This window comes from Oncorhynchus gorbuscha, linkage group LG18 (assembly GCF_021184085.1).
Source record: "Oncorhynchus gorbuscha isolate QuinsamMale2020 ecotype Even-year linkage group LG18, OgorEven_v1.0, whole genome shotgun sequence".
Classification (NCBI taxonomy): Eukaryota; Metazoa; Chordata; class Actinopteri; order Salmoniformes; family Salmonidae; genus Oncorhynchus; species Oncorhynchus gorbuscha.
Window position 1 is genome coordinate 81465752 of NC_060190.1, and position 25984 is coordinate 81491735.

A 25984-nucleotide genomic window follows, 5' to 3' on the forward strand; every position below is an offset into this window, starting at 1 on the left:
ACCCTCTATACTTCTCTGTTAAGAGGACCTACTGACCCTCTATACTTCTCTGTTAAGAGGACCTACTGACCCTCTATACTTCTCTGTTAAGAGGACCTACAGACCCTCTATACTTCTCTGTTAAGAGGACCTACTGACCCTCTATACTTCTCTGTTAAGAGGACCTACTGACCCTCTATACTTCTCTGTTAAGAGGACCTACTGACCCTCTATACTTCTCTGTTAAGAGGACCTACTGACCCTCTATACTTCTTTGCCTCTTATACCCTAGCCTACCTCCTATAGCCTAGCCTACCTCTTATAGCCTCTTATACCCTAGCCTACCTCCTATAGCCTAGCCTACCTCTTATAGCATCTTATAGCGTAGCCTACCTCTTATAACATGGAATATCTCTTATAACCTAGCCTACCTCTTTTAACCTAGCCTACCTCTTATAACCTGGAATATCTCTTATAACCTAGCCTACCACTTATAGCCTAGCCTACCTCTTATAGCCCAGCCTACCTCCTATAACCTAGTCTACCTCGTATAGCACAGCCTACCTCCTATAGCTTAGCCTACCTCTTATAGCCTCTTATAGCCTAGCCTACCTCCTATAGCCTAGTATACCTCCTATATACTCTTATAACCTAGCATACCTCTTATATACTATTATATCCTATCCTACCTCCTATATCCTAGCATACCTCCTATATCCTAGCATACCTCCTATAGCCTAGCCTACCTCTTATAGCCTCTTATAACCTAGCCTACCTCCTATAGCCTAGCCTACCTCTTATAGCCTCTTATAACCTAGCCTACCTCTTATAACCTAGCCTACCTCTTATAGCCTCTTATATCCTAGCCTACCTCCTACAGCCTGGCATACCTCCTATATACTATTATAGCCTAGCCTACCTCCTATAGCCTCTTATATCCTAGTCTACCTCTTATAACATAGCCTACCTCCTATAACCTCTCATAGCCTAGCTAGGCTATAAGAAGTTGGTTAGGCTATAAGAGGCTGCCTTGGTTAAAAGAGAGTTGGCTAGGTTATAAGAGGTTGGCTAGGCTATAAGAGGTTGTCTTGGTTAAAAGAGTTGGCTAGGCTATAAGAGGTTGGCTAGGCTATAAGAGGCTATTAGGTAGGCAAGGTATAAGGGTAGACTAGGCTATAAGAGACTATAAGAGGTATGCTAGGGTATAAAAGGCTATAAGAGGTAGGCTAGGCTGTAGGAGGTAGGCTAGGCTATAAGAGGTTATAGGAGGTAGGCTAGGTTATAAGAAGCTATAAGAGGTAGGCTAGGCTATAGGAGGTATGCTAGGATATAGGAGGTATGCTAGGATATAGGAGGTAGGATAGGATATAATAGTATATAAGAGGTATGCTACGATATAGGAGGTATGCTAGGATATAGGAGGTAGGATAGGATATAATAGTATATAAGAGGTATGCTAGGATATAGGAGGTATGCTAGGGTATAGGAGGTAGGATAGGATATAATAGTATATAAGAGGTATGCTAGGATATAGGAGGTATGCTAGGATATAGGAGGTATGCTAGGATATAGGAGGTATGCTAGGATATAGGAGGTATGCTAGGATATAGGAGGTAGGATAGGATATAATAGTATATAAGAGGTATGCTAGGATATAGGAGGTATGCTAGGATATAGGAGGTATGCTAGGATATAGGAGGTATGCTAGGATATAGGAGGTAGGATAGGATATAATAGTATATAAGAGGTATGCTAGGATATAGGAGGTATGCTAGGATATAGGAGGTATGCTAGGATATAGGAGGTATGCTAGGATATAGGAGGTATGCTAGGATATAGGAGGTATGCTAGGATATAGGAGGTAGGATAGGATATAATAGTATATAAGAGGTATGCTAGGATATAGGAGGTATGCTAGGATATAGGAGGTATGCTAGGATATAGGAGGTATGCTAGGATATAGGAGGTATGCTAGGATATAGGAGGTATGCTAGGATATAGGAGGTATGCTAGGATATAGGAGGTATGCTAGGATATAGGAGGTATGCTAGGATATAGGAGGTATGCTAGGATATAGGAGGTATGCTAGGATATAGGAGGTAGGATAGGATATAATAGTATATAAGAGGTATGCTAGGGTATAGGAGGTATGCTAGGATATAGGAGGTAGGCTAGGCTATAAGAGTATATAAGAGGTATGCTAGGGTATAGGAGGTAGGCTAGGATATAAGGGGCTATAAGAGGTAGGCTAGGTTATAAGAGGCTATAAGAGGTAGGCTAGGCTATAGGAGTTAGGCTAGGATATAAGGGGCTATAAGAGGTAGGCTAGGCTATAGGAGGTAGGCTAGGATATAGGAGGTAGGCTAGGTTATAAGAGGCTATAAGAGGTAGGCTAGGATATAGGAGGTAGGCTAGGATATAGGAGGTATGCTAGGGTATAGGAGGTAGGATAGGATATAATAGTATATAAAAGGTATGCTAGGGTATAGGAGGTAGGCTAGGGTATAAGCGGCTATAAGAGGTATGCTAGGATATAGGAGGTAGGATAGGATATAATAGTATATAAGAGGTATGCTAGGATATAGGAGGTATGCTAGGATATAGGAGGTAGGATAGGATATAAGGGGCTATAAGAGGTAGGCTAGGTTATAAGAGGCTATAAGAGGTAGGCTAGGCTATAGGAGGTAGGCTAGGATATAGGAGGTAGGATAGGATATAATAGTATATAAGAGGTATGCTAGGGTATAGGAGGTAGGCTAGGGTATAAGCGGCTATAAGAGGTATGCTAGGCTATAGGAGGTAGGCTGGGTTATACGAGGTAGGCTATGCTATAAGAGGCTATAAGAGGTAGGCTAGGCTGTAGGAGGTAGGCTTGGGAATAAGAGGTAGGCTACGCTATAAGAGGCTATAGGAGGTAGGCTAAGCTATAAGAGGTAGGCTATGCTATAAGAGGCTATAAGACGTAGGTTAGGCTGTAGGAGGTAGGCTAGGTAATAAGAGGTAGGCTACGCTATAAGAGGCTATAGGAGGTAGGCTAGGCTATAGGAGGTAGGCTAGGGTATAAGAGGCTATACGAGGTAGTATAGGCTGTAGGGGGTAGGCTGTACTACACGAGGTAGACTGGGTTATAGGATGTATGCTTGGCAATAAGAGGTAGGCTATGCTATAAGAGGCTATAAGAGGTAGGCTAGGCTGTAGGGGGTAGGCTAGGTAATAAGAGGTAGGCTACGCTATAAGAGGCAGGCTAGGCTATAGGAGAGGCTAGGGTATAAGAGGCTATAGGAGGTAGGCTGTGCTACATGAGGTAGACTGGGTTATAGGATGTATGCTTGGCTATAAGAGGTAGGCTAGGCTATAAGAGGTAGGCTAGGCTATAAGAGGTAGGCTAGGTTATAAGAGGTAGGCTAGGTTATAAGAGGAAGGCTAGGTTATAAGAGGTAAGCTAGGCTATACCAGGCTATAAGAGGCTACCCTCTTATAACCTAGCCTACCTCTTATAGCGTAGCCAACCTCTTATAACCTAGCCTACCATTCTATACCCTAGCCTACCTCCTATACCCTAGCCTACCTCCTATACCCTAGCCTACCTCCTATACCCTAGCCTACCTCCTATACCCTAGCCTACCTCCTATACCCTAGCCTACCTCCTATACCCTAGCCTACCTCCTATACCCTAGCCTACCTCCTATACCCTAGCCTACCTCTTGTAGCGTAGCCAACCTCCTATACCCTAGCCTACCCTCTTCTACCCTAGCCACCCTGTCAAGCTTACAGATGAGCAGTAGCTCAGTGTGATATATTTTGCCAGATATCACATTCTTGTTGGAGAATCAGGCTAAACAGTATAAACATACTCGTATCATTATACCCTGTTAGAAAAGCATATATCTGATGGTGAGCTGTTATACTGTATATCAGTGGAAATAGTTTGCCTAGTATGATACAGAAGTTTGTATTGAGCTTCTGATTGTTAGAGAGGGGTGGGGAGCTGTAGATAATTGTGAGTTGTGTGTCTGTATTAGAGGGGGAAGGGTCCGAAAGCATGTTTTATATCAAGAAAGGAAATCAACCTGCAGGAGCAATATGGATTGGAAACCATTCTCCTGTTTACTTGGAGTAATGGTGGTGTCTGCCAAGTTGGCTGGCCTAAAGGAACATTATTTACCCAGGTCTTCACTGTTTGAATGTGTGGTAGTAAACTATTAAAACCGTAGATATTTGCTTTCCTTGCAGTTCATAGTTTGTTATCGTGGAGAAAGTTATCCCTTGCTCTTAATCACTTCTTTATACCGTGTCAATGTAAATGGTTGTGGTTGTTTACAAATTACACTCAGAAAAACAAAATGGGTTTTTGTTTGGTTGTCGTTCATGCAGGGTTTAATTTTTACAAGTATTTTAATTATATTAAAATATATAAAAACACAGCCACGGTCAAATACAATTTTGGGGGTTTTACTGTACAGGTCAGAATCACAGGTAGTAACCACAGGTAATAACCACAGGTGATAACCACAGGTAATAACCACAGGTAATAACCACAGGTGATAATCACATGTGATAACCACAGGTGATAATCACATGTAATAACCACAGGTAATAATCACATGTAGTAATCACAGGTAATAATCACAGGTAATAATCACAGGTAATAACCACAGGTGATAATCACATGTAATAACCACAGGTAATAACCACAGGTAATAACCACAGGTAGTAACCACAGGTAATAACCACAGGTAATAACCACATGTAATAACCACATGTAATAATAACAGATAATAAACACAGGTAGTAATCACAGGTAATAACCACAGGCAATAATCACAGGTAATAACCACAGGTAATAACCACAGGTAGTAATCACAGGTAGTAATCACAGGTAGTAACCACAGGTAATAACCACAGGTAATAACCACAGGTAATAACCACAGGTAATAATTCCTAATGATCCTTTTCTAAAAGGACTTTAGAAAAGGATCATACAATCTCTGATTCCACCATTTCAATATCAAAGCTTACAATTTTGAGACACATTAGGTTCACATTACTACAGGCTACGTATTTCAAAGATACATTTATTGTCAACTTCTACTTAAGAACCAGTTTACATGAAGGTAATTCACAGAATTCAGAAAGCCAAAAGCTTGACTCAACATTTTGAAGAAGTCATAATTCATACATTATGCAGAAGCAGACATTGAATAAAAGGTGTATTTACAAAGGCTTCAGACCATTGAGCTCATTCATGTGTTCAAGTTTATGTTCAAGACCAGTCTAAATGTAAAGGAGATTCAGTCAGAAACCACACAGAGAGGAAGCCTGACGTAGCTTGCTAATGTGACACGCTAACATTTCAGTCCCAATCCACACAGAGAGGAAGCCTGACGTAGCTTGCTAATGAGAAAAGCTAACGTTTCAGTCCCAATCCACACAGAGAGGAAGCCTGACGTAGCTTGCTAATGTGACACGCTAACGTTTCAGTCCCAATCCACTAGCCTTCTGAAAGACACTGAGAAAGACCTGGGCACAATTTTTTACAGAAGAAACTTTCAGACAGAAATGGAATGTAATTGTGTAGACGACCAGTCATATCAGATGGTCTTGTCTTCGTCAAGTAGAATAGGGAATTGCGTTGAATCTATTCAGTATGTGTCTGTCTGGCTGAAAGCCCTGTAGAAGCTGTCTGTTTTACTACTGTAATGTTATTTAATAACCAGGAAGTCCATTAACATTGGAAAACTTTTCCTAAATCCCCTAGTTATACAGAAATCCTGTTTGGAGTATTCCGGATTCCCTGTTTATTCCCTACTCATTCAAGAACTAGGATTTCTGGAAAACCTGGGAATTTTGGACAAATTTCCCCAGGGAGTATTTTGTTTAGCGGTACTTTCCGACGGGCAGAGACTTGAGGCAGGTGAAGCTGTCGGGGGACTTGGACAGCAGCACTGGGTTCCCATCCAACCTCACCTCTATCAGGTTGGGTCTGACGTAGTACGTGTTGTTGCCATTACAGAACGTGTCGGAGGTGACATCAGTGATGTTGTTGTTCTGTATGGTAGAGAAAAGAGAGATGAAGAGCAGGATCACTATTACTCTGGGACAGGGATGGGCATCTTTGGGGTAATGACTCATGTGGGACCGTAGTGGTTCGAGGGTCTGCATACACACATCCATACACACACATGCAGTCAAACTATTTGTGCTGTTAAAGTACTTAAAGGTGCAATATGCGGAAATAGGACCGCCATTTCCTGGTTGTTAAAGTACTTAAAGGTGCAATATGCGGAAATAGCTCCGCCATTTCCTGGTTGTTAAAGTACTTAAAGGTGAAATATGCAGAAATAGCTCCGCCATTTCCTGGTTGCAAAAATGTCCGTTTATGTGACAAAATCAGTGTAGACAATTATTGTACCATCTAAACAACTGTGAAATATATTTTTCCATAAACAAAAATATTTGTATTTTATTCTGTTTCAAGCTGGTGGACAAAACCAAAAGTAAAAACTAAACTTGAGGATGGGAAGCATAGAAATACTGCACATAAAACAGATCTACCACTTCTTAAACTAGCTTTCAATGAGAATGACAGATCTATAAAACACATATCTATGCGAATTTGGTCGAGTTGACCAAAAAGTGACACATTGCAGCTTTCTCTCTCTTATTAACTAAATGCATTTTACCAGTAGCCAGTAGCCTCTACTCTCAACAGTAAATTCCGAGTTCTGGGCCATCAGTTGCCCATCTCTGGGTAAGGGTAGTCCCTGCTCTAGGAGTTTTTCTTGATCATGTATGAGCAGGAGAAACTCAGGGCCCAGACATTAGAGCTATCCTAGTCAGGAGAAACTCAGGGCCCAGACATTAGAGCTATCCTAGTCAGGAGAAACTCAGGGCCCAGACATTAGAGCTATCCTAGTCAGGAGAAACTCAGGGCCCAGACATTAGAGCTATCCTAGTCAGGAGAAACTCAGGGCCCAGACATTAGAGCTATCCTAGTCAGGAGAAACTCAGGGCCCAGACATTAGAGCTATCCTAGTCAGGAGAAACTCAGGCCCCAGACATTAGAGCTATCCTAGTCAGGAGAAACTCAGGGCCCAGACATTAGAGCTATCCTAGTCAGGAGAAACTCAGGGCCCAGACATTAGAGCTATCCTAGTCAGGAGAAACTCAGGCCCCAGACATTAGAGCTATCCTAGTCAGGAGAAACTCAGGGCCCAGACATTAGAGCTATCCTAGTCAGGAGAAACTCAGGGCCCAGACACTAGAGCTATCCTAGTCAGGAGAAACTCAGGGCCCAGACATTAGAGCTATCCTAGTCAGGAGAAACTCAGGGCCCAGACACTAGAGCTATCCTAGTCAGGAGAAACTCAGGGCCCAGACATTAGAGCTATCCTAGTCAGGAGAAACTCAGGGCCCAGACATTAGAGCTATCCTAGTCGGGAGAAACTCAGGGCCCAGACATTAGAGCTATCCTAGTCAGGAGAAACTCAGGGCCCAGACATTAGAGCTATCCTAGTCAGGAGAAACTCAGGGCCCAGACATTAGAGCTATCCTAGTCAGGAGAAACTCAGGGCCCAGACATTAGAGCTATCCTAGTCAGGAGAAACTCAGGGCCCAGACATTAGAGCTATCCTAGTCAGGAGAAACTCAGGGCCCAGACATTAGAGCTATCCTAGTCAGGAGAAACTCAGGGCCCAGACATTAGAGCTATCCTAGTCAGGAGAAACTCAGGGCCCAGACATTAGAGCTATCCTAGTCAGGAGAAACTCAGGGCCCAGACATTAGAGCTATCCTAGTCAGGAGAAACTCAGGGCCCAGACATTAGAGCTATCCTAGTCAGGAGAAACTCAGGGCCCAGACATTAGAGCTATCCTAGTCAGGAGAAACTCAGGGCCCAGACATTAGAGCTATCCTAGTCAGGAGAAACTCAGGGCCCAGACATTAGAGCTATCCTAGTCAGGAGAAACTCAGGGCCCAGACATTAGAGCTATCCTAGTCAGGAGAAACTCAGGGCCCAGACATTAGAGCTATCCTAGTCAGGAGAAACTCAGGGCCCAGACACTAGAGCTATCCTAGTCAGGAGAAACTCAGGCCCCAGACATTATAGCTCTCCTAGTCGGGAGAAACTCAGGCCCCAGACATTAGAGCTATCCTAGTCAGGAGAAACTCAGGGCCCAGACATTAGAGCTATCCTAGTCAGGAGAAACTCAGGGCCCAGACATTAGAGCTATCCTAGTCAGGAGAAACTCAGGGCCCAGACATTAGAGCTATCCTAGTCAGGAGAAACTCAGGGCCCAGACATTAGAGCTATCCTAGTCAGGAGAAACTCAGGGCCCAGACATTAGAGCTATCCTAGTCGGGAGAAACTCAGGCCCCAGACATTATAGCTCTCCTAGTCGGGAGAAACTCAGGCCCCAGACAGCACTCAGAGAGCAGTGCTTTTTGACCATTTCAAAACCTTTTCCGGGTCAGGACAAGCAGTTCAGGTCATCAGAGCTCAGATTTCTGGGAAACTTTGAAAAAGTTTCTGAAACTTCGCTACCCCCGTCAGGATAAACTCAGACTCCCATGCATGCCATTTTGAACTCATTCTGTAGTGTCCAGTCTGAGTCTAGTGTGTGGTACTAACCTGTAGGTGAATAATGCGGACGCTCTCAGGGATCACTGGCACGGCCTCCAGCTCATTGTCTCCGAGGAACAGGTTAACCAGCTGCCTCAGTTTCTGCACCAAAAGACAGAGCACAAATCACCAACCTTATTACATTTTTATTTGACCTTTATTTAACCAGGCAATGACGGCCTAGGAACAGTGGGTTAACTGCCTGTTCAAGGGCGGATCGACAGAATTGTACCTTGTCAGCTCGGGGATTTGAACTTGCAACTTTCCGGTTACTAGTCCAACTCTCTAACCACTAAGCCACGCTGCCACCAGATATATTATATTCTAACTATATGATGATCCATCTTGAAATATCCTCTTGGCACTTTTAATAGTCAGTATACAAGGATTATTTCTCATTCCTTTTTATAACTCCATCCTTCCAGCATGCTAGGGTATGTTAAGAGGGCAGTCCTGGAAATGCAGCCACCTGACGAGCCACAGTCAAGCACCCAAAGGTGGCTTACATTGTAGCTAGCTACACAATCCCACAACGTCTCGAACGGTCTTACCTGACAAAGATCCCAGTGGGATGGAAACGTTGTGGTTGAGTGTCTTAATACACCACTTACATCCCAGTGGGATGGAAACGTTGTTGTTGAGTGTCTTAATACACCACATGGGAGTATATTACACTGAAACATACCTTGAAGGCGTTGGCCTTGACCCCTTTGGTTTTGAGCTGATTGTGGTTGGCGTTGAAGGTTGTGAGCTTGCCAGGCAGCATGGGCAGCTTGACCAGATGGTTCTCAGCCAAATTGAGTTCCTCCAATAGGGTAAGCTTGGAGAACGCTCCGTCCTGGATCTCAGAGATCAGGTTTCCCGTCAGGTCGATCCTCTTCAGAGTCACTGGAGATAAAATGGAATAGAACATAGGACAAAGAACATACACTAATTCTCGAATCAGAATAGAACATAAGTTCAGAGATCAGGTTCCCTGTCAGGTCGATCCTCTTCAGAGTCTCTGGCATAGAATAGATTGGAGAAGAATAGAATTGTCGATCAGAGGTTGTAAAATTGCGAAAATGCTGTTTTATCTAACACAAGGCACTGCTAAGCTATAGCCCTCATGCTCTGATAGGAATGGTTTATCTGTAAATAAAGTAAGTTATGCAATATTTTGACTATTTTTCAAATGTACACACAGAAATATGGATGATTCTGAACTACCCTTCCGCAGTGTAAATCTAAAACCAGGATAGAGACCGAGAGAGTTTGCCAGACATTCCGTTTCGCCAGCTTTAAATCCAGATGTGCCTCTACTTATGTCAGTAAAGGGCCAGGGCCAGGGCCAGGCCTCGAGGGGCCCACATAACATCCACAAACACAAACATATGCCCAACTAAAGGAAGCATTTAGATGTCTACAGACCCTCCGCAAGGCCATGAAAATGTGCATCTGTTATCCTTCTTTCATCCCTGAATGAATATTCCTTTGTATATATTGGACATGTTCAGTAGTATTATATATATTGGACATGTTCAGTAGTATTATATATATTGGACATGTTCAGTAGTATTATATATATTGGACATGTTCAGTAGTATTATATATATTGGACATGTTCAGTAGTATTATATATATTGGACATGTTCAGTAGTATTATATATATTGGACATGTTCAGTAGTATTATATATATTGGACATGTTCAGTAGTATTATATATATTGGACATGTTCAGTAGTATTATATATATTGGACATGTTCAGTAGTATTATATATATTGGACATGTTCAGTAGTATTATATATATTGGACATGTTCAGTAGTATTATATATATTGGACATGTTCAGTAGTATTATATATATTGGACATGTTCAGTAGTATTATATATATTGGACATGTTCAGTAGTATTATATATATTGGACATGTTCAGTAGTATTATATATATTGGACATGTTCCAGTAGTATTATATATATTGGACATGTTCAGTAGTATTACATATATTAGACATGTTCAGTAGTATTATATATATTGGACATGTTCAGTAGTATTATATATATTGGACATGTTCAGTAGTATTACATATATTAGACATGTTCAGTAGTATTATATATATTGGACATGTTCAGTAGTATTATATATATTGGACATGTTCCAGTAGTATTATATATATTGGACATGTTCAGTAGTATTATATATATTGGACATGTTCAGTAGTATTATATATATTGGACATGTTCAGTAGTATTATATATATTGGACATGTTCAGTAGTATTATATATATTGGACATGTTCAGTAGTATTATATATATTGGACATGTTCAGTAGTATTATATATATTGGACATGTTCAGTAGTATTATATATATTGGACATGTTCAGTAGTATTATATATATTAGACATGTTCAGTAGTATTATATATATTGGACATGTTCAGTAGTATTATATATATTAGACATGTTCAGTAGTATTATATATATTGGACATGTTCAGTAGTATTACATATATTAGACATGTTCAGTAGTATTATATATATTGGACATGTTCAGTAGTATTATATATATTGGACATGTTCAGTAGTATTACATATATTGGACATGTTCAGTAGTATTATATATATTGGACATGTTCAGTAGTATTATATATATTGGACATGTTCCAGTAGTATTATATATATTGGACATGTTCCAGTAGTTTTACTTCCCAGGTTTCTAGAAATCCTGTATATCCCAGCTATATGATATATAGATAGATATATCCCAGATATAAGATAGATAGATAGATAGATAGATAGATAGATAGATAGATAGATAGATAGATAGATAGATAGATAGATAGATAGATAGATAGGTGAAAATAAGCAAGGAGAGAATCCTCCAACCAGGACATTTGGTGAAATCAGTGAACTTCATATCTATTAACTTCCTGTATGTTTCAACCCCGACTCACCGATATCTGCAAAGTCTTTATTGGTGATCTTGTTGATCTTGTTATAGCGGGCGTAGAAGTAGGCAGTCTCCTTGGGCAGGGTTGGCACAGCAGTCATCTCAGGAACAACTTCCTCACAGTACACAGAGCCGGTCAGACACACACACAGCAGGCATGTGGGCAGCTCTGGAGACACAGAACACAGAGCCGGTCAGACACACACACAGCAGGCATGTGGGCAGCTCTGGAGACACAGAACACAGAGCCGGTCAGACACACACACTGCAGGCATGTGGGCAGCTCTGGAGACACAGAACACAGAGCCGGTCAGACACACACACAGCAGGCATGTGGGCAGCTCTGGAGACACAGAACACAGAGCCGGTCAGACACACACACAGCAGGCATGTGGGCAGCTCTGGAGACACAGAACACAGAGCCGGTCAGACACACACACAGCAGGCATGTGGGCAGCTCTGGAGACACAGAACACAGAGCCGGTCAGACACACACACTGCAGGCATGTGGGCAGCTCTGGAGACACAGAACACAGAGCCGGTCAGACACACACACAGCAGGCATGTGGGCAGCTCTGGAGACACAGAACACAGAGCCGGTCAGACACACACACAGCAGGCATGTGGGCAGCTCTGGAGACACAGAACACAGAGCCGGTCAGACACACACACAGCAAGCATGTGGGCAGCTCTGGAGACACAGAACACAGAGCCGGTCAGACACACACACAGCAGGCATGTGGGCAGCTCTGGAGACACAGAACACAGAGCCGGTCAGACACACACACAGCAGGCATGTGGGCAGCTCTGGAGACACAGAACACACATGATTGATGGATGGATGGATGGATGGATGGATGGATGGATGGATGGATGGATGGATGGATGGATGGATGGATGGATGGATTGACTGACTGACTGACTGACAGATTTTTGTGTCATTAAAGGGTCTTGAATCTTACAGATGTCCAACCTACAGTTGAAGTCGTAAGTTTACATACACATTAGCCAAATACATTTAAACTCAGTTTTTCACAAATCCAGACATTTAATCATAGTAAATATTCCCTGTCTTAGGTCAGTTAGGATCACCACTTCATTTTAAGAATGTGAAATGTCAGAATAATAGTAGAGAGAATGATTTATTTCAGCTTTTATTTATTTCATCACATTCCCAGTGGGTCAGAAGTTTACATACAATCAATTAGCATTGCTTTAAATTGTTTAACTTGGGTCAAACGTTTCGGGTAGCCTACCACAAGCTTCCCACAATAAGTTGGGTGTATTTTGGCTCATTCCTCCTGACAGAGCTGGTGTAACTGAGTCAGGTTTGTAGGCCTCCTTGCTCACACACACTTTTTCTGTTCTGACCACAAATGTTCTATGTGATTGAGGTCAGGGCTTTGTGATGGCCACTCAAGGACCTTGACATTGTTGTCCTTAAGATATTTTGCCACAACTTTGGAAGTATGCTTGGGGTCATTGTCCATTTGGAAGACCCATTTGCGACCAAGCTTTAACTTCCTGACTGATGTCTTGAGATGTTGCTTGATTATATCCACATAATTGTCCACCTCATGATGCCAACCTATTTTGTGAAGTGCACCAGTCCCTCCTGCAGCAAAGCCCCCCCACAACATGATGCTGCCACCCCCGTGCTTCACGGTTGGGATGGTATTCTTCGGCTTCCCCCTTTTCCTCCAAATATAACGATGGTCATTATGGCCAAACAGTTCTATTTTTGTTTCATCAGACTAGAGGACATTTCTCCAATAAGTACCATCTTTGTCCTCATGTGCAGTTGCAAACCGTAGTCTGGCGTTTTTATGGTGGTTTTGGAGCAGTGGGTTCTTCCTTGCTGAGCGGCCTTTCAGGTTATTTTGATATATTGGACTTGTTTTACTGTGGATATAGATACTTTTGTACATATTTCCTCCACAATCTTCACAAGGTCCTTTGCTGTTGTTCTGGGATTGATTTACACTTTTCACACCAAAGTACGTTCATCTCTAGGAGACAGAACGCGTCTCCTTCCTGAGTGGTATGATGGCTGTGCGGTCCCATGGTGTTTATACTTGCGTACTATTGTTTGTACAGATGAACGTGGTACCTTCAGGTGTTTGGAAATTGCTCCGAAGGATGAACCAGACTTGTGGAAGTCTATCATTTTTTCTGAGGTCTTGGCTGATTTCTTTAGATTTTCCCATGATGTCAAGCAAAGAGGCACTGAATTTGAAGGTAGGCCTTGAAATACATCCACAGGTACACCTCCAATTGACTCAAATGATGTCAATTAGCCTATCAGAAGCTTCTAAAGCCATGACATCATTTTCGGGAATTTTCCAAGCTGTTAAAAGGCACATTCAACTTAGTGTATGTAAACTTCTGACCAACAATAAATTAAATAATCTGTCTGTAAACAATTGTTGGAACAATTACTTGTGCCATGCAGATAGCACTTTTAGGCTATTATAGTTGCAAAGGTTGCTTTCGTGTGTGTGTGTGTGTGCGTGCGTGCGTGCGCACGTGTGTGCGTTTCTGGTCTTCTCCGAGGCCGACAGGACACCCACACAAACACAGCAGACAGAAAGACAGACAGAAAGACACACACACACAGGCAGACGTGGTGCATGACAGCGTCCATTTAGTGCTGTTCCCTTTGCTACCCCACACAGCGAGGCAGTACAGCAGGAAAGAGAGGGAGAGGCATGGGGAGACAGGGAGTCAAAGACAGGGAGAGAGGCAGGGAGAGAGTGAGAGGCATGGGGAGACAGGGAGTCAAAGACAGGGAGAGAGGCAGGGAGAGAAGGAGATGGATAGTGAGAGAGGGAGAGGCATGGGGAGACAGGGCGTCAAAGACAAGGAGAGAGGCAGGGAGAGAAGGAGATGGATAGTGAGACAGGGAGAGAGGGAGAGGCATGGGGAGACAGGGAGTCAAAGACAGGGAGAGAGGCATGGGAAGACAGGGAGTCAAAGACAGGGAGAGAAGGAGAGGCATGGGGATACAGGGAGTCAAAGACAGGGAGAGAGGGAGAGGCATGGGGAGACAGGGAGTCAAAGACAGGGAGAGAAGGAGAGGCATGGGGAGACAGGGAGTCAAAGACAGGGAGAGAGGCATGGGGAGACAGGGAGTCAAAGACAGGGAGAGAGGCATGGGGAGACAGGGAGTCAAAGACAGGGAGAGAGGCAGGGAGAGAAGGAGATGGATAGTGAAACAGGGAGAGAGGGAGAGGCATGGGGAGACAGGGAGTCAAAGACAGGGAGAGAGGCAGGGAGAGAGGGAGATGGATAGTGAGACAGGGAGAGAGGGAGAGGCATGGGGAGACAGGGAGTCAAAGACAGGGAGAGAGGCAGGGAGAGAAGGAGATGGATAGTGAGACAGGGAGAGAGGGAGAGGCATGGGGAGACAGGGAGTCAAAGACAGGGAGAGAGGCAGGGAGAGAAGGAGATGGATAGTGAGACAGGGAGAGAGGCAGGGAGAGAAGGAGATGGATAGTGAGACAGGGAGAGAGGCAGGGAGAGAAGGAGATGGATAGTGAGACAGGGAGAGAGGCAGGGAGAGAAGGAGATGGATAGTGAGACAGGGAGAGAGGCAGGGAGAGAAGGAGATGGATAGTGAGACAGGGAGAGAAGGAGAGTCAAAGGGAGAGACCAGTATGGATGGAGGAAGAGGCAGGGAGGGATGAAGAGGCAGAGAGAGACCAGTATGGACAGAGGGAGAAGGGGAGGGAGGAAGAGGCAGGGAGGGAGGAACAAGAAAGCTAAAGTAGTTATCTTACCTGAGGCTGGGGCATCGTCTGGTTCATCAGCAGGCAGGAAGACCATTCTGGAGTCATAGTCCTCTCCCAGCCACAACGCTGCTGCCTCTCTCTAGTGGAGGATAGAGTCACACTGTTAGGATTAATACTGTAGAGTCACACTGTTAGGATTAATACTGTAGAGTCACACTGTTAGGATTATCACTGTAGAGTCACACTGTTAGGATTAATACTGTAGAAAAACACTGTTAGGATTAATACTGTAGAGTCACACTGTAGAGTCACACTGTTAGTATTAATACTGTAGAGTCACACTGTTAGGATTAATACTGTAGAAAAACACTGTTAGGATTAACACTGTAGAGTCACACTGTTAGGATTAACACTGTAGAGTCACACTGTTAGTATTAACACTGTAGAGTCACACTGTTAGGATTAACACTGTAGAAAAACACTGTTAGGATTAACACTGTAGAGTCACACTGTAGAGTAACATTTAGGATTAATACCGTAGAGTAACATTTAGGATTATTACTGTAGAGTAACATTTAGGATTATTACTGTAGAGTAACATTTAGGATTAATACTGTAGAGTAACATTTAGGATTATTTACTGTAGAGTAACATTTAGGATTATTACTGTAGAGTAACATTTAGGATTAATACTGTAGAGTAACATTTAGGATTATTTACTGTAGAGTAACATTTAGGATTATTACTGTAGAGTAACATTTAGGATTAATACTGTAGAAAAACACTGTTAGGATTAACACTGCAGACCCGTCAAATTCAGCTCTGGACCTCAAAGACAGGTCCACTGCTTTTTTTCTTCATTGTTTCCCTCTAATCAGGGACTGATTTAGACCTGTGACACCAGGTGTGTGAAATTCATTATCAGACAGAACAGAAAACCAGCAGGGTCCACACTTGGTAGGGAAATAGTTCAATCCCCCTGCTGCAGACCATGCTGGAGTCACAGTCCTCCCCCAGCCACAGACCTGCTACCTCTCTCTGGGTGGGAACAGACCTGCTACCTCTCTCTGGGTGGGAACAGACCTGCTACCTCTCTCTGGGTGGGAACAGACCTGCTACCTCTCTCTGGGTGGGAACAGACCTGCTACCTCTCTCTGGGTGGGAACAGACCAACACACTTATGAAAACTAGACTCCAAAGAGTCAATGTGGAGGCTATATACAGGGGGTACTGGTACAGAGTCAATGTGGAGGCTATATACAGGGGGTACCGGTACAGAGTCAATGTGGAGACTATATACAGGTTATTACGGTACAGAGTCAATGTGGAGGCTATATACAGGGGGTACCAGTACAGAGTCAATGTGGAGACTATATACAGGTTATTACGGTACAGAGTCAATGTGGAGGCTATATACAGGGGGTACCGGTACAGAGTCAATGTGGAGACTATATACAGGGGGTACCAGTACAGAGTCAATGTGGAGACTATATACAGGGGTACCAGTACAGAGTCAATGTGGAGGCTATATACAGGGGGGTACCAGTACAGAGTCAATGTGGAGGCTATATACAGGGTGTACCGGTACAGAGTCAATGTGGAGGCTATATACAGGGTGTACCGGTACAGAGTCAATGTGGAGGCTATATACAGGGGGTACTGGTACAGAGTCAATGTGGAGGCTATATAATAATAATAATATATGCCATTTAGCAGACGCTTTTATCCAAAGCGACTTACAGTCATGTGTGCATACATTCTACGTATGGGTGGTCCCGGGGATCGAACCCACTACCCTGGCGTTACAAGCGCCATGCTCTACCAACTGAGCTACACAGGACCACCTATACAGGGGGTTCTGGTACAGAGTCAATGTGGAGGCTATATACAGGGAGGTACCGGTACAGAGTCAATGTGGAGGCTATATACAGGGAGTACAGAGTCAATGTGGAGGCTTTATACAGGGGGTTCTGGTACAGAGTCAATGTGGAGGCTATATACAGGGAGGTACCGGTACAGAGTCAATGTGGAGGCTATATACAGGGGGTACAGAGTCAATGTGGAGGCTTTATACAGGGGGTTCTGGTACAGAGTCAATGTGGAGGCTATATACAGGGGGTACAGAGTCAATGTGGAGGCTATATACAGGGGGTACAGAGTCAATGTGGAGGCTATATACAGGGGGTTCTGGTACAGAGTCAATGTGGAGGCTATATACAGGGGGTACCGGTACAGAGTCAATGTGGAGGCAACCTTCTCCACTACAGCCTTGTCGATGAGAATGGGGGCTTGTCGACGAGAATGGGGGCTTGTCGACGAGAATGGGGGCTTGTCGACGAGAATGGGGGCTTGTCAACGAGAATGGGGGCTTGTCAACGAGAATGGGGGCTTGTCAACGAGAATGGGGGCTTGCTCGGTCCTCCTCTTTCTGAAGTCCACAATCCCGGATATCCTAATCCCTCTTTATTTCGGACATCTTTCAACCGGGATTTCTGTAAAACCTGGGAATTTTCGGGATGTTACTGTAATTTTGGCATACGGTATACCTGTGCACGCAACCTCTCAGTTCAGTTGGTCATATGGTGGGAGAAACAGTAACACCAAGTACTTTATATTGGCTTCCCTGAAGATCTGACTGTTTCTGTCATAGTTCGTTGTTGTATTTTGGAGAGCACAGATGTACTGTGATCTTCCAGCTTCTCTAGCCATCTGGCAGAAACATCAACTTTGAGGTTTTGTTAGCATTGTTTGACTTTGGTGTCTTTCAGGAGTATACACTCTTCACTTCTTTTAGTAAAACTAACTAAAAGCTGTTTAGATTCTTATTCCAGAAGTCTGTATTAAGTCTCTATCTCTATTATTCCATTGAATGGCATTTCAGTTGCAGCATAACAGCAGTCCAGAATCTCTTACCCATACAGTGGTTTGCAAAAGTATTCACCCCCCTTGGCATTTTTTCTATTTTGATGCCTTACAACCTGGAATTAAAATTGAGGGGGCTTTGTATAATTGGATTTACACAACATGCCTGGCACGTGGACGATGCAAAATATTTTTTCTTGTGAAACAAACGAGAAATAAGATAAAAACAGAAAAGTTGAACGTGTATAACTATTCACCCCCCAAAGTCAATACTTTGTAGAGCAACCTTTTTGAAGAAAATTACAGCTGCAAGTCCCTTGGGGTATATCTCCATCAGCTTGGCACATCTAGCCACTGGGATTTTTAACCATTCTTCAAGGCAAAACTGCTCCAGCTCCTTCAAGTTGGATGGGTTCCGCTGGTGTACAGCAATCTTTAAGTCATACCACAGATTCTCAATTGGATTGAGGTCTGGGCTTTGACTAGGCCATTCCAAGACATTTAAATGTTTCCCTTAAACCACTTATAACCCAACCCTGATCTGTACTTTTCCACAACTTTGTCCCTGACCTGTTTGGAGAGGCTCCTTGGTCTTCATGGGGCTGCTTGCTTGATGGTGCCCCTGGCTTTGCGGTGTTGCCGACTCTGGGGCCTTTCAGAACAGGTGGAAAAATACTGAGATCATGTGACAGATCATGTGACACTTAGATTGTACACAGGTGGACTTTATTTAACTAATTACGTAACTTCTGAAGGTAATTGGTTGCACCAGATCTTATTCAGGGGCTTCACAGCAAAGGGTGTGATTATATATGCACACACCATTTTTCAGTTTTTTATTTTAAATTTGTATGTTATTTTTAATTTCACTTCACCAATTTAAACTATTTTGTGTATGTCCATTATATGAATTCCAAATCCATTTGAATTACAGGTTGTAATGCAACAAAATAGGAAAAATGCCACGGGAGATGAATACTTTTGCCAGGCACTGTAGCTGTTAACCCTGAACTATTTAGCCACTGGAAGCCTAACCCAGCAGAGCACAGGAGTCATGACTTGTTTCTGTCCAGGTGTTCACTTGCCTGTTCTGGTAAAATAACTACTCCTCCAGTTCTCCAGTACCTGAGCCATGACCTCCTGGCATCTGGACCAGGGGAGCTGTTTGGATGAGAGTTTTCCAGACAGGAACCTGAGCCATGACCTCCTGGCATCTGGACCAGGGGTGCTGTTTGGAGTTCTCCAGACAGAAACCTGAGCCATGACCTCCTGGCATCTGGACCAGGGGTGCTGTTTGGAGTTCTCCAGACAGAAACCTCAGTTATGTGACATTTTAATGTTAACTAAACATTGTAGGAATGTTAACTGTGTTCTGGGTGAGCCCTGATCTTTGGCTTCAGAACCAGGGATGAGCCTTGGAATTTAAGCCTACCTAACGTCCATGGAACATTCAAGCGCTGAGCTTTTTTGGCACCTTGGCAGAAGGAGGAGGCCCCCTTGGGGGGAGGAGGAGGGCCCCTTGGCCGAAGGAGGAGGATGGCCCCATGGCAGGAGGAGGAAGAAGGCCCTTGGCAGGAGGAGGAGGAGGGCCCCTTGGCGGGAGGAGGGCCACTTGGCAGGAGGAGGGCCCCTTGGCGGGAGGAGGTGGAGGGCCCCTTGGCGGGAGGAGGGCCCCTTGACGGAAGGAGGAGGATGGCTCTTGGCAGGAGGAGGAAGAAGGCCACTTGGCGGGAGGAGGAGGAGGGCCCCTTGGTGGGAGGAGGAAGAAGGCCCCTTGGCAGGAGGAGGAAGAGGGCTCCTTGGCAGGAGGAGGAAGAAGGCCCCTTGGCAGGAGGAGGAAGGGGGCTCATTGGCATAATGAGGAAGAGGACTCCTTGGCAGGAGGAGGAAGAGGGCTCATTGGCAGGATGAGGAAGAGGGCTCATTGGCAGGAGGAGGAAGAGGGCTCATTGGCAGGATGAGGAAGAGGGCTCCTTGGCAGGAGGAGGAAGAAGGCCACTTGGCGGGAGGAGGAGGAGGGCCCCTTGGTGGGAGGAGGAAGAAGGCCCCTTGGCAGGAGGAGGAAGAGGGCTCCTTGGCAGGAGGAGGAAGAAGGCCCCTTGGCAGGAGGAGGAAGAGGGCTCATTGGCAGGAGGAGGAAGAGGGCTCCTTGGCAGGAGGAGGAAGAGGGCTCCTTGGCAGGAGATGGAAGAGGGCTCCTTGGCAGGAGGAGGAAGAGGGCTCCTTGGCAGGAGGAGGAAGAGGGCTCCTTGGCAGAAGGAGGAAGAGGGCTCCTTGGCAGGAGGAGGAAGGGGCTCCTTGGCAGGAGGAGGAAGAGGGCTCCTTGGCAGGAGGAGGAAGAGGGCTCCTTGGCAGGAGGAGGAAGAGGGCTCCTTGGCAGGAGGAGGAAGAGGGCTCCTTGGCAGGAGGAGGAAGAGGGCTCCTTGGCAGGAGGAGGAAGAGGGCTCCTTGGCAGGAGGAGGAAGAGGGCTCCTTGGCAGGAGGAGGAAGAGGGCTCCTTGGCAGGAGGAGGAAGAGGGCTCCTTGGCAGGAGGAGGAAGAGGGCTCCTTGGCAGGAGGAGGAAGAGGGCTCCTTGGCAGGAGGTCTGGAAGAGGCTCCTTGGCTCCAACATAACAGGAGGAGGAAGAGGGCTCCTTGGCAGGAGGAGGAAGAGGGCTCCTTGGCAGGAGGAGGAAGAGGGCTCCTTGGCAGGAGGAGGAAGGGCCCCCAAAGTTGGAATGAACTGTTTGGAGGAGTGAGGAGGAGGGCTAAACCAGGGACTTTGGAAGTCTCAGACTGGAACCAGCTGCTCCATGAGGACTCCATTAGAATGTTGCCTAACATTGTAGAAGCATTCACTGTTTTCTTGGCTGCCAGACCAGGTCTGCTGTGAGTTCCTAGACTGCTTCTGCTCCTTTGGGACTCCATTGGTTACCTACAGTACCTTACTCCAACATAACCTAACATTATAGGAACGTTAACTGTTTGCTGGGTGAGAATTGAGCGCTGGCCTCTTAGCAAGGGGAAAAGCAGGGCCCCTTGGCTTCAGACACAGGACTGCTGTTTGGATAGGGGTTCACTGCTTCATACCTCAACTCAGTTGGAGACTCCCGCAGCAACCAAACTACATTTGGACTCCATTGGAATGTTACCCAAAGTTATAGGAATGTTAACTGTTTGCTGAGTGAGCCCTGAATCCTGGCCCCTTGGCAGCTAAACCAGGCATGTTGTTTGGAAAGGAGCTCAGCAGACTGGAACCAGCCTGATTGTCATGAGCCCTTGAGGCAGAACTCAGCACTTTCCAGCTGCTAAGGAAAATTGCCTATATTGTAAAAATTCATGAAAACTAAAATGTGCTTTTTGGTCTTAATTTATAGGAACAATTCACCCATTTTGAGTATAGTTTTTGTGCATTTCTGAAATATGCTATATCGATTCCCAGGGTCATTTCATGTTTATCTGAGATATTTTCCGTTCAAGCAGGCAGAAATACAGCCAGTATAATGAGTATAATGAGTTTGCATCATATGGGTGAATCTTTGCTTTAAGGTTAGGGTTAGGCATTAGGGATCGCAGTGTTAGGGTTAGGTTTAAAATAAGATTGTATGACTTCATGAGTCAAATCAATAAATGCCAAACTGTGTTCTATTCAGCTGGAGCTTTGGAATGCTACCTAATATTCAAGGACATTCAAGGAGCCTGAACTGTTTGCTGGGTGACCCCCGACCTCTGGGCCCTTAGCAGAAGGAGTTGGGCCCCTTGGCAGCTGAAGCAGGGCTTATCCAACCTGGAACCTCCATTCTACTACAGCAGTGGAACCTCCATTCTACTGGGGCAGTGGAACCTCCATTCTACTAGGGCAGTGGAACCTCCATTCTACTAGGGCAGTGGAACCTCCATTCTACTAGGGCAGTGGAACCTCCATTCTACTGGAGCAGTGGAACCTCCATTCTACTGGGGCAGTGGAACCTCCATTCTACTGGGGCAGTGGAACCTCCATTCTACTGGGGCAGTGGAACCTCCATTCTACTGGGGCAGTGGAACCTCCATTCTACTGGGGCAGTGGAACCTCCATTCTACTGGGGCAGTGGAACCTCCATTCTACTGGGGCAGTGGAACCTCCATTCTACTGGGGCAGTGGAACCTCCATTCTACTGGGGCAGTGGAACCTCCATTCTACTGGGGCAGTGGAACCTCCATTCTACTGGGGCAGTGGAACCTCCATTCTACTGGGGCAGTGGAACCTCCATTCTACTGGGGCAGTGGAACCTCCATTCTACTGGGGCAGTGGAACCTCCATTCTACTGGGGCAGTGGAACCTCCATTCTACTGGGGCAGTGGAACCTCCATTCTACTGGGGCAGTGGAACCTCCATTCTACAGGAGCAGTGGAACCTCCATTCTACTAGAGCAGTGGAACCTCCATTCTACTAGAGCAGTGGAACCTCCATTCTACTAGAGCAGTGGAACCTCCATTCTACTAGAGCAGTGGAACCTCCATTCTACTAGAGCAGTGGAACCTCCATTCTACTAGAGCAGTGGAACCTCCATTCTACTGGGGCAGTGGAACCTCCATTCTACTGGGGCAGTGGAATCTCCATTCTACTGGGGCAGTGGAATCTCCATTCTACTGGGGCAGTGGAATCTCCATTCTACTGGGGCAGTGGAACATCCATTCTACTAGATCAGTGGAACCTCCATTCTACTGGGGCAGTGGAATCTCCATTCTACTGGGGCAGTGGAACCTCCATTCTACTGGGGCAGTGGAACCTCCATTCTACTGGGGCAGTGGAACCTCCATTCTACTGGGGCAGTGGAACCTCCATTCTACTGGGGCAGTGGAACCTCCATTCTACTGGGGCAGTGGAACCTCCATTCTACTGGGGCAGTGGAACCTCCATTCTACTGGGGCAGTGGAACCTCCATTCTACTGGGGCAGTGGAACCTCCATTCTACTGGGGCAGTGGAACCTCCATTCTACTGGGGCAGTGGAACCTCCATTCTACTGGGGCAGTGGAACCTCCATTCTACTGGGGCAGTGGAACCTCCATTCTACTGGGGCAGTGGAACCTCCATTCTACTGGGGCAGTGGAACCTCCATTCTACTAGAGCAGTGGAACCTCCATTCTACTGGGGCAGTGAAACCTCCATTCTACTAGGGCAGTGGAACCTCCATTCTACTGGGGCAGTGGAACCTCCATTCTACTAGGGCAGTGGAACCTCCATTCTACTAGGGCAGTGGAACCTCCATTCTACTGGGGCAGTGGAACATCCATTCTACTAGATCAGTGGAACCTCCATTCTACTGGGGCAGTGGAACCTCCATTCTACTGGGGCAGTGGAACCTCCATTCTACTGGGGCAGTGGAACCTCCATTCTACTAGGGCAGTGGAACCTCCATTCTACTAGGGCAGTGGAACCTCCATTCTACTGGGGCAGTGGAACCTCCATTCTACTGGGGCAGTGGAACCTCCATTCTACTACAGCAGTGGAACCTCCATTCTACTGGGTGGAACCTCCATTCTACTGGGTCAGTGGAACCCTTCTGTGCTGACTAATCACAACCACTATGAGTCTGGACTGAGTCTGGAGCTCTGGACAGACAGTCCAGCCAACCGCTTTCAAATCAGTCATTGATGGCACAGATTTCACCCGGCAGGAATTAGACTAGGGGATAGAGAAATTAGACTCTGACTGTAATCCAAACCGGACTGTTACAGTGAAGTGGGACTGAGGCCAATGGCTTTGGTTTGATTTGCTACTGACATAATAATATAGACCAGTTGTTATTGCTGAGGCATTGTTAAATAATGCATGAATAAGACAACCTTAAAAAATAGAATGTTCAAAGGACAGTAGATTATTTGTTTTCAAAGTATAAAACAAGCAACTGGTTATGTAATTATTTGCCTCTAATTATTTGCCTCTAATTTATACAAACTGTTATATATATATATATATGTATATACTATGTATATATACACACAGTACCAGTCATTCCAGGGTTTTCTTTATTTTTACTATTTCCTACATTGTAGAATAATAGTGAAGACATCACAACTATGAAATAACACATATGGAATCATGTAGTAACCAAAAAAAGTGTTTAAACAAATCAAAATGTGTTTTATGTTGAAGATTCTTCAAAGTAGCCACCCAGCTTTGCTCACTCTTGGCATTATTTTCAATACTGGAAAAGAATACTGATATAAAAAAAATACATCTTACCTTAGACCTCCTTGCTTCCAGATAAACTTCTCTAGCGGACAATACATCCTGGTGTTTCAGTCGGAGCGTTGAATCCTGGTGTTTCCCAGTCAAGGAGAGCACCCACGGTGACAGTATAACGACGAAGAGTAACACTCTCACAGTTCCCATCGTGTCTGTGCTGTGGTGTGTTACCTAGCTGGAAGCTGTGGTAAAGTGTGAGGAGGCAGTGCAAGCTATGGGCTAGTAGTAGTAGTAGTAGTAAGTTATTTTCTCAGTGGCAGGCTGTGTGTAAAATGTGATTGGTCAAATCAGTATTTAAAGCCTGCACAAGGAGATTCTTGAAGCACAGGAGAGTTTATGGAACAGACCTTAACCCCTTGGTTGCAAGTTTAGACAGAGGAAAACACCTCCTCTCCACTCAGCTGCTGCTGCTAGTCACTATGTCACTATGGTTATTGTGAGTAACCTAATTTATGTTCCTTTAATTCCGCCTTCTACTGAGTTTATACAAACTGTTATCTCCTACCATTCTGATGGATTGGAGACTGTCAGAAAACATGGTTGTAACGTTAATCATTTGGTTGTTTTTCCATTGTTTACCTCAAGGCAGATGCCACTGGGGCAGAGTGGCCAACACTCATTGAATATGGCGCGTTTAAATGTTAGAACAATCACAATGTTAGAGCATTTCTCGTGAATGTATTTTATTTATCTAGACCTTATTTAACCAGGTAAGTTGACTGAAAACACATTCTCATTTACAGCAACGACCTGGGGAATAGTTACAGGGGAGAGGAGGGGGGATGAATGAGCCAATTGGAAGCTGGGGATGATTAGCTGACCATGATGGTATGAGGGCTTGATTGGGAATTTAGCCAGGACACCGGGGTTAACACCTTTACTCTCACAATAAGTGCCATTGGATCTTAAGTTTTCACAGAGAGTCAGGACACCTGTTTAATATCCCATCTGAAGACAGGACTTCACACCGGGCAATGTCCCCAATCCCCGGCCTGCTAACTGCTAGCTGACCTGCCCGGTCTGTAATTGCTAGCCCATGCTAACTGTTTGCTTACTAACCTGGCCTGCTAACCGCTAGCTGACCTGCCCGGTCTGTAACTGCTAGCCCATGCTAACTGCTTGCTTGCTAACCTGGCCTGCTAACCGCTAGCTGACCTGCCCAGTCTGTAACTGCTAGCCCATGCTAACTGCTTGCTAACCTGGCCTGCTATCTGCTAGCTGACCTGCCCGGTCTGTAACTGCTAGCCCACGCTAACTGCTTGCTTGCTAAGCTGGCCTGCTATCTGCTAGCTGACCTGCACGGTCTGTAACTGCTAGCCCATGCTAACTGCTTGCTTGCTAACCTGGCCTGCTATCTGCTAGCTGACCTGCACGGTCTGTAACTGCTAGCCCATGCTAACTGCTTGCTTGCTAACCTGGCCTGCTATCTGCTAGCTGACCTGCACGGTCTGTAACTGTTGGCCCATGCTAACTGCTTGCTTGCTAACCCGGCCTGCTAACTGCTAGCTTGCCCCAGTCTACTAATTGCTAGCTTGTTTAGCCCTGGCCTACGAACTGTTAGCTTGTTAGCCTGCTAACTGTCTGAATCGCCGTGTCCCCAGCCAGCCCAACCACTCACTGGACCCATATGTTCACTTGGCTACGCATGCCAC

The 25984-nt window shown here is 45.2% G+C and overlaps 1 protein-coding gene across 1 annotated transcript; it reads right to left on the minus strand.

Moving 5' to 3' along the window:
* Positions 1-4338: 4338 nt before the first annotated feature.
* Positions 4339-24725, minus strand: LOC124004251 (mimecan-like). The gene is made up of 6 exons (XM_046313034.1): positions 24330-24725; positions 15309-15399; positions 11534-11698; positions 9285-9487; positions 8609-8701; positions 4339-6027 (listed from the first exon to the last, which is right to left on the minus strand). The coding sequence occupies exons 1-6, from the start codon at positions 24477-24479 to the stop codon at positions 5857-5859; spliced, it is 873 nt and encodes a 290-aa protein (XP_046168990.1). The 5' UTR covers positions 24480-24725; the 3' UTR covers positions 4339-5856.
* Between the last annotated feature and the right edge of the window lie 1259 nt (positions 24726-25984).